The sequence below is a fragment of the Anarrhichthys ocellatus genome, unplaced genomic scaffold (genome assembly GCF_004355925.1).
Source record: "Anarrhichthys ocellatus isolate YVR2014 unplaced genomic scaffold, GSC_Weel_1.0 scaffold64, whole genome shotgun sequence".
Lineage (NCBI taxonomy): Eukaryota > Metazoa > Chordata > Actinopteri > Perciformes > Anarhichadidae > Anarrhichthys > Anarrhichthys ocellatus.
In genome coordinates, this window is record NW_022280094.1 from 884,226 (window position 1) to 900,820 (window position 16,595).

General features: G+C 40.1%; 1 protein-coding gene across 3 annotated transcripts in view; it reads right to left on the bottom strand.

Moving 5' to 3' along the window:
* LOC116397260 (nesprin-2) overlaps window positions 1-16,595 on the bottom strand; it is a 44,647-nt gene that overhangs the window by 13,956 nt on the left and 14,096 nt on the right. For all 3 annotated transcript variants that reach the window (XR_004213671.1, XM_031872520.1, XM_031872522.1), the window contains exons 2-10: window positions 13,812-14,000; window positions 12,261-12,411; window positions 10,614-10,796; window positions 10,308-10,442; window positions 9,993-10,187; window positions 8,214-8,343; window positions 7,952-8,059; window positions 7,705-7,793; window positions 4,858-5,091 (exon numbers count right to left, since the gene is read on the bottom strand). Coding sequence is in view for 2 of the 3 variants with exons in the window: in XM_031872520.1 (XP_031728380.1) it covers window positions 4,858-5,091; window positions 7,705-7,793; window positions 7,952-8,059; window positions 8,214-8,343; window positions 9,993-10,187; window positions 10,308-10,442; window positions 10,614-10,796; window positions 12,261-12,411; window positions 13,812-13,942 (1,356 nt within the window). In the remaining variant the exon portion in view is untranslated. The remainder of the gene's footprint in view (window positions 1-4,857; window positions 5,092-7,704; window positions 7,794-7,951; window positions 8,060-8,213; window positions 8,344-9,992; window positions 10,188-10,307; window positions 10,443-10,613; window positions 10,797-12,260; window positions 12,412-13,811; window positions 14,001-16,595) is intronic.

Genomic DNA, 16,595 nt, shown 5'->3' on the forward strand with positions numbered 1-16,595 from the left:
ACATATATACACATATATACATATATACACATATATACATATATACACATATATACATATATACATACATACATATATATACATACACATACACACCAAAAGTCACATTTGCGGTTTTGGTATCTGTTTCAAGTCAAAAACTGAGTTGATGAGATGTCGTCCAGCTCTGCTAGGTTCCTTTAAAAAGCGGCATAACTTCACCCAAGAGCTGATGGAGCACACTGAGGAGGAGGAGGCGGCAGAGAACGATGCTTCAAATGAATCAGAGGTTGTTCTGCTCTCAGTCCGAGTTTGTAGACAAGCTGCTCCAAAACATCGATTAAACTCCAGATTCTCTCCTTCGCTGCTCACAAATCTGGGCTTGCAGGCTGATTTCTGCTCTAATTTGTTTTGCGCTCGCTCGATAGTTTTGGCAGCAATGAACCTCCATTAGAAAGTGCCAAAGCTATTACGCACAAACACACGTTCAATCAAACCCGCATATTGCAAATGAGTGTGCACAAAATCGCTCTAATCTCTCTCGCACACACACACACCTATCGGATTTGACTCTGAAAAAACTCATCTACAAACTTTCCTTCCTTCTGTTTGCCTGCAGTCTGCTCATCTCCCTTTCCTATAAACGGACAGTTATCTGTAACTGGTTGTAAATCAGACAGAGGAAAAAACAGGGATTAGAGGAGGAAGGAAAGAGGAGAGGAAGTCTGCGTGTTTCTCTCCTTTTTTATGGCGACAGTTAAAGTGCAGCCAGACTCGATGCATAAATCAAGAGCCGCCGTGAAGCGACGGACGATGGGAGGAAGAGGAGAATAAATAGGCGCTGCTTTCACCGGTAATGAGAGAGGGTGAGAAAATGAAGTCTGATGGAGAGAGAGAAACATGAGAGAGGCCGGAAAGAGAAAACAGAGAGGGGGAGGGATCATAGAGGACAGTTATTCAGTAATCTGTCTTTGCAAACGATGGAAAAATAAAGGCTGATGATTATAAATATTGATGGTGCTTCTCGTGAGAGAGGCCATCACTCCGTGTGTGCTGGAACTTGTCTTTACAATGCTAGTTAAACTGAGAAAGATAGACAGTGTGTGTGTGTGTGTGTGTGTGTGTGTGTAGGACAGCTAACTGTACATGTATTTAGGACCTTGTGGGCCCAGAATTAGATTTTTGTGACATTTGTGACACTACCGATGTGTCTTTGTGACTTTATTTTTAAGTAAGTAAGTTTATTTATAACACATAAAATGAGAACAGTGACAAACTCAATGCATACAAATAAGGATTCTGTCCAAGGGGCTTTATGTGTGTGTGTGTGTGTGTGTGTGTGTGTGTGTGTGTGTGTGTGTGTGTTTAATTCACATTTCTATAGATTATTTTTAAATGTGTTTGCCATTAATAATATCACACAGAACTTGAATGTTACACTGCAAAAAAAAGCATCACTATTTCTTTCAGAGCTTCGTAAATGTTTCTATTTTCTCCCTGATGAGCATCAACCAATCACTTGTTGAACAGAGATTCAAAAAGTACACTATATTGTACAACAACATGGAGGCTCCGCAGTCCAAACCAAGGAAGCCAACTCTATTACTCCTTTCAACCTCGACAAAGGTAGTGGACACCAGATCACCCCTTCCATTCTTACTTTTCACAATAAAAGTCCTAGACATATACACTACGTAAATATTAACCAGATGGTGCTAAAATCCACTCATTAGCTTAGGCCATACAACAATTGACCTCAGAAAGGCTGCCAGACGCTGCTCTGGGTCAATAAGATCCCAGTAGTTGGTCCTCTGCCGCGTAAATCTATTCAAACCCCATCGCTGCTGGTATGAACACTTTTGATGCACAATAATCGCAGTCGAGTATTTCCAATTGTCATGTTTATTCGTCACACCCCCGCTGTGTAAAAGCATTAAGAAGGATGTTTTGTGTATAAACATATATATCCATAGTGTGCAATTTAAACAGCTGAATAGTTAAATGTTGCTGTCGCAAGGAATTATTTCATGAATGATGGTCCCGTGTTCCTTGAAGCAACGTTCCTTAACATTTAGAGGATTCGACAAGCTCTTATCATGGCTGCCACTTTGAGTCTTCTAACCCCGACCCTTTTACTCAGTTAGGCACCTTACTAAGCAAAAAAATACTTTTTGCTCGCAGCCAGAATATAATCTGTTCAACTTGACCTAGAGGTGTAGTGTCATCATGTTGGACCCCAAAACTTGAACAAGACTTGAGGCCAGTACACATCAGAGCTGCCCTCCCCTCACACATTTCTGAATAACGGGGGCAAGACATCGTACGAACCACTTCACTCACCATGGGGGTTTGAACTTAAGGGTAACGTCAACATACTACAATTGTCACAATGACAATGCCACCACACAGATGTTTGGCAGGTATAATGTTTACCTAGCATTGGCTAATTATCAGTAAACACAAAGTACAGCTGACGCTGATGAGAACTCCATTAGCTCTGCAGGTATTTGGCCATAAACTTAAGAGTTGAACACATTCAAATGTTGACCTGATTATGGCGCTGGATGAAAAGTTGGAGGATCACCAAAGTTATTACAATTCATCGTAAGGGGACCATGAATGTTTGAACCGAATTTCATGGCCTCAATCTGTTGGGACTCACATCAGTTTCCCAGGATACTGAGCCCTAAGCCCCGCCCATGGACCCAACGCTTTCAGTAAGGATACTGTAATCTGTGACATTTCAACACATTTCATATGTTAGCAAATTAACTTGTTTTTAAAATGAGCATCGCAGGTATTTCAGTGTCAAATGAATTTAAAGTAGTGCTGGGCAACGATTAAAATATTTAAATCGCGATTAATCGCATGGATTTTTTGCGATTAATCGTGATTAATCGCATTGTTATGGCAAAGTTCAATAATGTATTCAAAAGTAGTGTATTGCGCACTTTTATTTTAAAAGTACTGCTATATGAACAAAAGGGCAATAACATTTGGTTCACGAGATGCAGGTAGCATGTTTTATAATTAATGTGAATATAATTCATACTTTGTTGGCATCTTATTCTGAAAACCGGATGTTCGTCTGAAGAAACCGGATGTTGTCTCACGTTAATCTTTCCGCTAACTTTCAAAGTCCTTCGCTCGCTCCCGATCTGTGCCGTTTAAATGCGTTTACCGTGAATTTACATTAAAATTACTGACTATAGGATGTTTGCTGGCTTTTATCCCACTGTTCTTGTCATCCTCTTGTTGTTATGTATATGTATTGTCTCGTCTTTCAATAAAAAATAAAAATAAATAAAAAATAAATAAAATCATAATAAATTAAGAAATGCGTTAACGCACGATAAAATAATTGTCGACGTTAATTAATGAATGCGTTGACGCGAAATTAACGCGTTAACTTGCCCAGCACTAATTTAAAGTAAATAGTTTAGTTTCCAGACCAACTTATTTTCTTCTCTTATAGCTTGCTCGTCAAAAAATAGTTCCCTCCTGCAATGTACTCAAATACTCAAAATACTCTTTTGAGTACTCAAGTACTCAAAACCTGCCGAAACAGCTTGAGAGAATAAATGTGTGTAGAGAGAGTGTGAGGACGTGAGCATGTCTCGGGAGTCAGGTCAGGAGTCTTTACACACGCATGTTCATGTGATGCCATGTGCTGGATGTTAATGTTGAACTGCACAGGAAAACAAGCTGAGCTTAAAAAAAAAAAAAAAAAAAAAAAAGACTTCCGAGACAATAAAGCTAGTGTTATTCTAAATGGACCAGTCAGGACAGAGTATTGTTCTCACCTTGTGAGTCTGTGTATGTGTCATTATGGCAAAATGTGGTTGTGAGGACACCTACTGTAGCAGGAGCTAGCACAGAGGCCACAGTTTAAGGTTCAGTCACAGAACTTTACAGGTATGTAGTGAAGGTCATGTGCCAAACTGTAATTTCCCACAAATCTCATAAAAAGACTCAAACCGTCAATGTGTTAGTCCGTTTCTCAATACTGTCTGACTTCCTGTCTGTGACTGTCAGCTCCAAGCCCATTGGTTCCAACTTAAGACATACATCTTTAAAAACACAAATATACAGTCAGTCATTTCCTAAAACAGGTGGTCAGTGTAGCTTTAATCAAACAAGAGGAAATAGTGAGTCTGTTGGGGATTATTTTCAGCGGCAGATTAATCCACATTTGGTGCACTAGTGAGTGTGTGTGGCAGCAGGATGGTGTATGTCAGAGTCAAAATAAACTGTGTGAGTTCATTTTAATGAAGGACCGTGTGGCTCATTAGTGTGTTTTTAATGGAGCTCTATGGCACAGAGGAAGACAATATATTAGGCTTTGACACACACACACACACACACACAACTTGTTAGGACATGTATTCACTGCTGGTTTTGGTTTTTTCATGGGATGTCTTTTACAATTTAAAGAAATGGTCATATTTATCTTTGAAATAGAATTAAAATATAAATTTAGTGCTGTCAAATAAATTATAATTCAAGATTAGTGATAGTTTCATTTTTCTAAATTGTGATGGGAGAGCAAAGGTGAGAAAGATTTTGTTGTAATGTGACCTGCTGGGTATCAGATATCCTGCTCTGGACCACATATTTTTACAGATGGACAACACCATACAGTGTAGGTCTTAATCAGGACATAATTAGACCTGCTGGTGTTATAAGATAGCCCCCCACCCCCCTGCAATCTATATCAAATTTGAGGGATTTTGGTCAGAAATAGGGCTAAATGTTATGTTTTAGTATGCACTGTAATATAAAATTGAAGATGAATGAAAACAACCAAAAAAAAAATGAAAAAAAAAAATCTTTTGACAAGGGAAATATATTTAAAAAGTGTGAACACAGGGGACCCACCTCCACATCAGTCTGCACGGCCTTGGAACAGGAAGTCGTCCTCTCTGGAGAGGCGGGACCTTGGACACCCAGCCACGCCCTCACGCGCCCACCGTCAAAGCAGAGGGGCTCACCGTCCTGTCGGTCAGGAGTCGAGGTCGCCCAATGTTCTCCATTTGGCAGAGTCCCGCCCCTCTGGGTTACTACTGGTACGGGGACACTGGGGTGGGCGTGGTCAAGCCATCCCTCCATTTGCTGGACAGAAAACACATCATTTAAACTAAAGACTTAATTATGAAAATGGATCGTTTTGCTCCAGTCATCTCCTCATGATGATCCAGCCTGTTAATGCTTATTCTTTTATTTTATTTTGGCATCATTATGTGGAAATTAACAGGAGACTAGAAAAGCACTATACAAGTACAAGTCCATTTACCATTTACACTATTAAAATCCAACACAGTAAATAGTTCTTCAATCTTGGTTGTGTGCTTGCACTCCTGCTTGCTGCATTCAATGTTTTCCCTTCTAAAAAAAAAATAAACACATTTACAATCTTTCACTCAACAAGATAGCTAAATAGATAAGATAGATATTTGATTCATCCCCAGGGGGACATTTGGTTGGCAATGACAATGACCATGCTTGGTTGCTGTCCACTACATTGGATCTTCAGATGGCTTTCATCATCAAAGTGATTCTCTATTAGCAAGTGAGAATTCCGCTGCACAGCAGCACTATGCAGTCAGGTGGTAGTAAAACGCATGCAATTTGGCAAGAATCAAGGCTCGCTGCACACCAAAAAAAACTTCGACCAACTTTAGATTTCTTAGTATTTAAACATTTGCTGGATATTGCATATGCAATAAATATACAGTTATAGGAAATCAAAACAGTTTTGCAATATAACTGTACTGTGTGCTGTAAACATGATGCTCTCTCTTCCGTAACAGCACACAGGGAACACATGGATCACTCTTCTACTTGCAAAGAAAAGTTGAAGCAAGAAGTTGTAAGTTGGTCCTCTACAGGCACATCTTTTTAGTTGCATCCAGAATCCATGCAGCATACCGACATCACGCCTCTACGCGTCCAATAAATAGATGTAAAAGAAATAAATACAGTAGGATGACAAGTGTGCAAACACTTTGATGTCTTTGTTGGGATGCTGCAGCTGTATCAAATGCCAATTCAGTTTTACGTGCGTCTCTCTGTTCCAGTTGGGTTTTGGGGTTCACCAACAGTGCAACAGTGTGTGAGAAATATACAGAAAGGCAGAGAGAGAGGGGGGAGCTGCAGGCTACCAGAGGCGGATACTCAAATGACTTCAAAGTGTTCCGTTCTCGTCTCCCCCCCCAAAATCATGGATGCTGTCTTATTTCCCCTCTCTTTTTGTCTGTTCTTCAGCTTCCCTCTGCCTCTCTCGTAGAGCTGCTCACACACTCAGGTTTTCTTGCCAGAATAAAGCTTAAAAGAAAGGAAACTGATAACAAGAGGTGCCACATCCCGCAGGCGTCATCAATAAATCAGCAGAAGAGGAGGTGAACTGTTGCAACCAGCTCATAAAGCGGACACTATAGCAATGGAGAACATCTTTAGATAGCTGGTGTATCGGAACATCAGTGACTGTGTGTGTGTGTGTGTGTGTGTGTGTGATAGAAACAGACAGACGAAGCCTCTGGGCCATGTAGCATCTGGGTTAGGGCAGAACAACAGAAATTAGAAGAAAAACACCACGTGGTTTTGTTCATATTTAGGCCTGATGTGGCGTCTTCTTCTCAGTTGGGTTTTTACACGTTAATAAGTTCGGTCAAATCATTTCAGCACCTCTTGCTAATCAAAGTAAACAAAACAATGACGACTAAATCTTTACAGCTATAAGACAGCCACCAATAAAACTCTATATGAAATGTTAGATTGTTCCTGTGTGTAAACCTTTTGTATTAGTCAAACTGACAATTTGTTTGGTTAAAGGAGCTGTCAAGTGGGTTCAACCGCACACGTCTTTGCTATTGGTTGAGAGTTCACCAAATTTGAACTCCACGTGATGCAAAGATCCAAATGTTCATGGTCACCGGGAGTAAATGTTGTATTTTCCCCCGACTTGAGTGGAGGTGAACGGAAGGCGAATATTCACCAATGTATTTTGCGCTGGTGTGACCGTGCCCTACGGCCCACAGTTACACTATCTGATGGTTAACAAAGGGACTCATCATGATAACCAAAAGAAATTAGAAAAATGGATTAGGGCTCGACTTTGTTGGTAGTTCCTCCAGTATGAACACAATATTGTATTCTGTGTTAGAATGTGGTGTGAATCGATTATTTGTTTGTTGTTTGGTCTATAAAATGGTGAAAAATGTCGATCGGTATTTTCCAAAGCCCAAGATGATGAGATGTCTCGTTTTAAAATATTCAGTTTAGAGTCATAGAGGAGCAGAGAAACCAGAAAATATTCATATTTTTTTAATTACTCAAACCGATTAATCAATTATCAAAATAGTTGCCAATTAATTCAGTAGTTGACCACTCATTGATTAATTGACTATTGTTGCAGCTCGAGAGCATTATAAATATAATCTGAGTTGATGTTTTGAGAAAAGCCCAGCAATGTCAAAAATGAAATACAAAACCCCATTGTTTAAACATTCTAGTTAGATATTGACTTGAAGGTTTTCTTTTATTCTTATTTTACGAGCACTGCTGGGGGGAGCCAATGACAGATGCAATTGTTGTGCATAACGGACATTAACAAACTTGAAACCTTTGTTGTCTGGAATTTTCTTCTTTTCCATCAAACCACATTGAATGGATTCATTTATTTCATTTTTTTAAATCAGAAAAACAAAGACGTTTGTTGTCACTCACCAGATCTGCTTGCTGATTGGTGATGTCATTGCTATTAGTCTGAGAGCCGAGCGAGCCCAGCCTCTTCACACCATCTCTGTGACAAAGACCTGCACAGGCAGACACACACACACACACACACACACAGAGTGGTAGATCTCAAACTACTAAGAAACGAAATAACAAGAGTCAAAAGGCCAACAAAAAAAAAAAAAAAATAGAAAAGACCTGTACTCTGTCTTTTTGAAAATGTTCTGTCACTTCCTACCTGTGCTGGCACTGAAATACGACGAGTCAGCGTCGTCATGGAAGACAGAGCGTCCGATATCGACGGAGGGGTCCCACTCCAGCCCCAGGTGCTCATGGGTAGGAGAGACTGGGGATGGAGGAGGAGGAGGGAGGTGAACGGGTGAGGAGAAGGCCAGGGTGGGGTTAGCCGATTGATGGATGCAGAAACAGATCTTTACTAAATATCGTACATTCATGATTAATCTTATACATGCAATTAAATGTTTATTATGTTGGTTTACCTTTAGGATGGTTTGGAAATGCAGGGAGGTCCAGGTTGGTTACATTAAATGCTCCCTCTTCCTCTAATAGAGTCTCTGAAGGACAACCAGAGTCTGTAGCCTGAGACAGAATCCAGTCATCCTCAAACACCTGGAGGAGGAGGAGGAGGAAGAGGAGGAGGCAAACTGATGTACGGTGGTGGAGTAAGAATTTAGTTTGTTCATTTAAGTATAAGTAGTAATATCACTATCTCCACAGAGTCCTTCACTCTGTACAGAAGTACTATTGGCAACCTTTAAGTACTTTAGAAAAGTACTTAAAGTGTTGTATATTCATTTTTATATTATTGAAGCAGTTATTACTGGTGCAATAAACAGCTTTTTATGGTGTAGCAGGATTTAGGATGGTCATTTTAATTACGTTGTACTGTTGTGTATTATATTCTATGTGTGTCATCATTTATGAGGTCATCATATTTATGTAAAATCTCAACAAACAAAACTACGTTGATGTGGGCAGAGGAGGAAAGAGACCAGGGGCTGCTTCAGTCCTTCACAACACAAAATCTAATTATAAATGGAATCCCCTGACAAGCACATTGCTCCTTTTTTAAATGAGTAGTAGTTTATTAAATATGTATAAGTACTGTGAGTGAAGACACGTTTTTAAAAGAGCATGCCACCAGTGGAGAGAGGACTTTGTCAGAGTTATCTTGAGTCAGCAATGTAAACTGGAGATACAGAGTTTGAAAGATGAACCCAGAACAAGCTGGCAGGTTTGAAAAGCATTAAAAAAAAAAATGTTTACCATTTATCATAGCCAGAAGCTGTAAAAACAGACATTATCGTCGGAATTTCAATTTTCCAGCGGTCCTTGAACACATCATGTGTGACTAACGCTTCCGCCAAGCAACCAAATCAAAAATTTAAATGAGGTATTTCTTTAAAATCACTTTATTGTCAAACATTTTAAAAAATTGCAAAAAACAAAAAGATTTTGCTCTAACCAGACTGTGTAAAAAACATTTAATTCTGAATGACTCATCTGAGACAGTCACCTGATTGAATATGAAACTTTGACTGACCTACAGGCTGTTTACACAGAGCAGAGGGGAGGATGCAAGTAGGCATTGTAACATATAAATAGTTACAATGTAATAGTAATTACTTATAGCATGTATATTCTTTCTAATATTAATAATACTTGTGGGGAAATGTTTGTATATACCATTGTTTTTCAATTTTTGTAAAATAAATTAAGATATCAAATCAATTTTTTTTACTGCGTTATAATGTACAAAAGACAGACTTATATATTTCAGTGAAAAATGAGGCCACAGTGAGTTAAATGCGACAGGAGCTAAAAAAAAAATTGACCCGGAACTACTTGGGGTTCAGAGGGTTAACAAGCAGGGACAGTATGAGAAAATATGCTTTTGAGTTGCATTGTGGGAATTGTAGGATCCTGTGTTTTTGAAGAATGACCCAGGGACTGAAAGTCAGCATATTTATTGTATTAAACTGAGTGCAATATTAAATAAGTGGGCTACTACTGTAAGACTAACTGACTTAGTACTTCTAGATATCCTTTGACCTTGATGACTGTGAATGTTTATAGGCTAGTGGCTTAAATATCTTCATCCTTATGTGTGTATAAACGTGGCTGCAGGATAAATGTGTATTTATATTTGTAAAAGTAAAAAAGAAAAAACGTACAACCACCTGCCTGTATGTGATCTTCCCTCCACCCCTCATGTATATTTACATCTGTGTGTATTGTCACAGTGTGTGTGTGTGTACCAGTCTCATGCTCAGCAGCCGCGTGTGCGTTCGTGTGATGTTGCTGTAGACGAGGCTGCAGCTCCGCAGCAGCTCCAGCAGGCGACTCTCCACACGCTGAGCATCAGTCGGTTCGCTGCGCTGGATCAAGGCCTCGCCGCGCTCCAGCAGGTCGTTCACACGGACCGAGTTCACACACACACTCTGCTGGAAAGACTACACACAAGCACACACACAAATATTACAATATACAGGAGGTAGGAAAATGACCAGGTATTTAGTTATAAAACACACACACACACACACACACACACACACACACACACACACACACACCTGCAGTTGCCTCAACTTTTCGCAGGTGTTTCCTGTGAAGTGATCCACCTCGGTCAGACGGACATCCAGCTCAGCCAACCAGAGAGCAAGCTCCTCCCTCTCTGCCTCAAACCCCTCCCACTCTGAGACAAAGAGCTGATGGAGAAAAAAAAAAAAAAGGGGGATTCTCCATCTTCAAATCAGTTTTGCTAAGACAGTTTGGAAATGCTGTAATATTTCTTTACAACTTCTTCAACTAAACATTTTACTTTTTCTTTTAAAAGACAGACTGATATTTGTTTTAATATTATTAGGAGGAGCTCTGACCTTCAATCGTCCAGTGATGGATTCCAGTTTAGTGTTCATGTCGCCCCATCGTTGCCCGCACTCCCTCGCTGACGCCAGAAGCCGAGCCTGCATGGCGCCCTGAAACAGCCGAGTCAGTGTTCGGTTCCTCTGGGTCAAACCGTCCAACTGAATGAGCCGAGACCTGGTCTCGCACCGCAGCCTCTGAACACACAGATGAGAAGCTGAGGTAACAAACAAGCCACCTCTACAGGCGCCACATGTGCAGGAGCCCCAGCGGTATCACCGGATGGGAAACAGAAACCCCAGCGCCTGCCTGGGCCAGGACGTCGCTGAACGAACGTCTGTGTACTCGTAGGCCATCCCTTGAAAGGTGAAACACAAGAATACCCCGTGTTTTGAAGCCACCTTGTCCTGAAAGTATCTAACTTTAAGTTGATGATGGCCAATCGCCCTGCAGAGCTAGTATCTTAAGTATGTTCTTTAGCTTGGCAAGTCCTGCAACTTTATTTAGACTATACCAGTTTGAGAAATGCAAAACAAGCCAAATTGAATCCATGCTCTCCTCCACTGTAAGAGCACAGCCGTAGCGTGTTTAACCTCTGGGTCATTGACAAGGGGCTGAAATTCACTATCTGACATGTCAAGCCAGTCTGTGTCAGGCCTTGTCAGAAACTCCGGTCTGGTTATCCAAGTCTTTTCCATAGAGAGACCACGGGAAGAGAAATCTGCCAGATTGCTTGTGGGAGTGGCCTTACCGTTGACGATATTAGCCTTGGTGATGTGTCTTGTAGGCTACATTGCTTATTTAGTCTGTGTAAGCATAACAGTGGAGGACTAGGTAGGGGGACCCCACCAATTGCCACCAGGTATTTCGCACACCGACACACACACTTTGATTCTGACAATGATGTAAAAGACTACGTATTTATAACAGCAGGGATGCAGATTTGCAATAGTTGCAACATTTTTTCAATAAAAGGTTTGAATAGATTCCCACAAGCAGAGGACCACCTACTGGGATCCTATTGACCAGAGCAGGCAGTCTGTCTGAAAGGTATTGAAAGGTAAAGTGGTAAAAAACAAAAAAGGTAAATGACTTGCATTTGTACAGTGCCCTACTAGTCTTCTGACCACTCATAGTTCATACAGCATCTTCCCATGACCATTTCAAGTTAATGCACTTCACGCACACTCAAACACTGAGTGTGGCACAGCCTTTTGGGATCCATTTGGGGTTCAGTATCTTTCCCAAGGACACTAAACATGCTGACTAGAGGAGCCAGAGATCAAAACACAGATTGGAAAGAGACCCGCTCTACCTCTGAGCCCCCCCACCCAAAGGCAGGAACAGGAGTGGATCTGGTTTAATCTTACTTGGAAAAGTATTCATGACAAAACCAACAGTTTAAAAAAAATACACGAAGTGTGAATTAACCCCACAAAAAAAACACCCCCAGTGTGTAAAGGAGAGATTCAGTATGAATCAGGATTTGGCAAAAAAGTTTTATGAAAAACATATATTTTTGCATTTTATTGAGAGTTAAAAGTCTTCATATTTGCTTTGATGCAAAATAGTTTCCCTTTAATCCTGTAATGATACAAAATAAAGTCTGGGTTCAAATATGAACTCCCTCTAATTTAAACTTTTGTTGAATTTCTTCTCACCTCAAACTTCCTCATTTCTTCCTTGGCAGTGACATAGGTAACGAGGGTGGGCTGAGGGGGACTGACAGCTTGCTCGGCGAATCGCAGCCAGTTGTCCAGTTGGGCGTGTTCTTTCATAAACTCGTGCCAGAGGACCCACCTCCTCTCCAATCTGGAAAGAAAGCAGAAGTGAAACAGCCTACTGCAGAAAGACTCAAAGCATGGAGGTTATAAGTGTCTGGTTGCAGTGTCTCTCTTCACCTTATACTGCCCTATACATTTTTTCCCCTTCTCCTGTTCTAATGCATTTGTATATGTTATTCCGTTTTTTCAAGTTTGTCCACAGCACTGGGAGCGGGTCAGGGGACGATGATGGAAACACTGGTTTCTGCCCTTCTGGTAGCAGTGCCCCAACTATTCATTTATATAGCCGAATCGGATTGGACAAGTCTTGCCTATCGTCAACGCATAGGCGCATCATGTTTGTTTTTGCTTACTGATCCCCCTGTTTAAGAGTTATTTATCTATAGAATTATATTTCAAAATAATGGACAGCAAAGTTTATATATGTGTGTGTGTGTGTGTGTGTGGAACTGTCCAAAGCACTGAAAAAGAAAAAACAGACAATCAGCACCCCTACATAGCCAGAATGGAATGATCCTTTGTTTCATAACCACATTTTCCCCCACTGTGAAGACGCGACTGTGAGATTGGTAGTGGAATCAGGCTCCTTAGATCAAATTGCTGACCAGTTGGGTCACCGCTACTAAATGGCTACTTTAATAACAGCTTAAAAGATTTTTAAGCTTAAAAACAGCTTTTTGGCAAGTGAAGGACGATAACGCTGGCAACACTTAGCAAAGTAATCGCACCTTTGTTCTAAAACTGGAGAAAGATTACAAAATGACGCAATGCGAAAGCGCCCTGGTTCTGGTTCAGGCAAAGAATGAGGTGAATAAAGAGCCAAAGTGAAAGCAGATTCATCAGGTTCTGGTCCAGAAGTTACAACACCTAACTTATAATAACAGTCATTTATTACATCTGTCTAGGAGGGGATGGTAGTTCTTGTTTCTTCTCTGACTTATGTAGTAACCATTTCTGTTTTTGGAGGCCTTTAACAAACACCGTTTCCCATAAGTCCTGAACCACTGCGGTTTAGACACCGCAGTGAAGTGTCTGTGGTTAGGTCAGATATGTCTGCAGTAGCACAAATGGGACAGAAAGGTGCAGACTTTTGTAGACAGCAGAGATTAAAGCTACATACTTGGAAAGATGAGAGAAGAGAGCGTGGGTGAACACCATGAATATGCAAGTTATGATTATGCAAGTATGTGCTCTGTCGCATACATTTTCCTTGGAGCTGTAGCTCTTTGTAGGCCTATTTTTCACTTTGTTAAAATCATAAAAGTTGAAATTGTAATATCAAGTGATGTACAGCAGTAGACTCATTTACCTTAGAACATGGGAAGTGAACCCCAGTAACATCAAACCACAAGACCATTTTCCCCAAGAAGCACCATGATAAAAGAGTGGTCTGTAAAACTGTAGAGCCAAACAATGGAAGACACTCACTGGCCACATCCCCGAGGTTCTTCATCTTGACTCCAGCTGCCGTCCACTTGCTGGGTTTCCTCCCCATTCAGCTCCAGTGGATACGAGGTGGGAAGAAAGGAAGACTCTGACAGATCCAGAAACCGCTCCATAGCCCTCACTTCCTGTCCACTTCCCTCAGTGGTGGGGATGGCATCACCGGACTGCTACCTGTTGAGACACAAGGTGTAGAGGGTCAGTTCGACTTTTTAAAGTCGGGATTTATGGAAATAATACTGCCCTTTCTCACTCATGAAAAGAATAGAAAATGTATCTCAGACTTTTGTTAAAATGTCTGTCCCACTTCAAATGACCAGCACACAATGGATTCAAATGCTAAGGAAGTACACCAGTATATCAAGTACATCAGTATCCTTCTCTCTGAAACTTGGGACATTCTTGTAATATGATGTTACAAGCTCTTAAAAAGTGGATGTAAGAGTTGAACGTTTTCTAATTTCTTCCCTGAAATATGTCATTCTACCTGGGAAAACAAGGAAGAACTGTGGAGAGTTAATCATACAAATAAATAAATACTTTCATATGCATTTGATTTAGTGATACTTTTAGGGGGAAGAAATGACACAAAATGATTTGACAATCCACACTCGGCAGTAGGCTTCTTGTCATTATTTTGGTGACACATTCTGTGACACCCATAATTGAAAAGCATCATAATCTGCAGTTGCACTGTGCAATTATAAGCACTTGTATATATTTGTAATTATAACAATAAACATATCACATTATAAAGCACGTCATGATTTATCAGGTTAAGTATCATAATACTTCATAATTGCTGGTCAATCAAACAATGATTTTTTTTGTGATCTTTCATTGATAAAATGATAGTTCACTTTACTTAAAGCAAACAATGAGCACTTAGAGTAACTTATAATCACATTATTAGGCATTTTAACAGTAATTTGAATTAATTAAAAGAGTATTATGCTACTTGACCTTACAAGTCATAATGCTTTATATTGAGTTATGATTATGCTTATGAAGCATTATGGATGTTTAGTAGTGCTTATAACCAATTACACAGTGCTATAAGCCAATTATAACACATTAAGTATATTTATAGACATGGGCGTCATAGAAAGTGCAGTATTTTCTCTTACTTTTCTCTTTGTGAAAAGCTGCTTGGTGATAAACCGGATACAGATTTTAACAATCCGACATGAACACGTTTGAGTGTTCCTGGAGCAGAAAAGAGACGCACACACACAGGCTGCAGTGATTTCCCATTGTCACTTCCACAAGCACCAGTGCACGCGCACACACACACACACACACACACACACACACACACACACACACACACAGTGTTGGTTGAGGTGGAGCCAGACCTGAATGACTGGAGGGAGAGTGACAGGGAGAAGTAACCCTGAGGCCCACATTTACGCAGCACCTTTCATTTAGTCTGTGAGTGATTATCTTCTGATTTACAGATGCAGCAGCTGGTCACACAATCTCTGAGCCGGCTAAGGTTCACAACGCATCTCTTCCGTCAAAACGAAGATGAATCCATAAAGGCAGTTCTATTGTGACTTGGAGCTTTTGGAAATCATTGACATTATGCTAATAGGCAGCTGTGTGGCAGCAGAAGTTGAGAAGACAACTTCCTTTCTTGTCTAACCATATCTGCAATAACTCATTTAAATACCTTTGTACACACAGTAACGCTGGTGTCATCAACATGTATTTATGTTGTTCATGTTACAGACCATTGTGACCATTGTGTAGTGATATGAAGGGAGAGAACGGTTTAACCTGCTGATAAAGACATGTTGGATTGTTGTTTGCCGACTGAAAACAAAATGAGCAGAGAGGAAGATAGTAAGCTTTTTTTTGTTGTTTGGGTGTTTCAGTGTTGATGGAGATCTTCACAACAACAATAAAAAATAAAAAAATTAAAAAAACATCTGCGCACAATGTTTTCATGCATAAAAAGTAAAGAAATGATAATTAGTGGTTCTTGCAGAATCATTGCAGTATGTGTAAAAAGTATTTGAAGACATGAGACTTGAGTCACCTACGGGGGAAAAAAACTGCTCCTTACATGAATGTGTAGTCATGAAAGCATCATTAGGCAAACCACAAAGGAAACGAGGAACGACATAACAAGCTGGCACAAAGTCAGTGTGTAGACTTTATTTTAGGCGGAGGAGATTCAGTGAACTGGTGAACAACAAAGTTGGCAAGAGATTATATAATTTATACACTTGAAGATATACGTTCGGGCAGCATCAGTGAATGAATTCAGAGTAAAACACTGACTACATCTCAACAGTTTGATGTCTCAATAGAAGACCGAGGTAGATGCAGACAAATGCAAAGTGAAAATGTCTCCTCAACAGAGCGCATCGCCTGCAGTGATTTCACAGTTCAGCGAGTCCAAGTAAGACACATGCTGTGTTCATTATCACTTTCATTATCAATGTTTTTATTGATTATTGAATCCATGAACTGTCATAAAGTTAGCAGAGCCCAGCTTTAGATTGTCTTGTGTTTTGTTATGCTTTCATCATGTGTTAATTGTGGAGAAAAGAGCATAAATGAACCTAAATAATCATTATTTGTTTAATACAATTCAGATCTGTATTATGTTCTTAAATATTCCTTTGTATAGAAGAATAAACATACACCGACCAACTGTTCAGTCTGGTCTCATCCAGCATTCTTAGCAATACCCTAAGAAAAATAATGTGCCGTAATTCGTAGACATCCCACAAAATGATTTCTCTCACACACACACACACA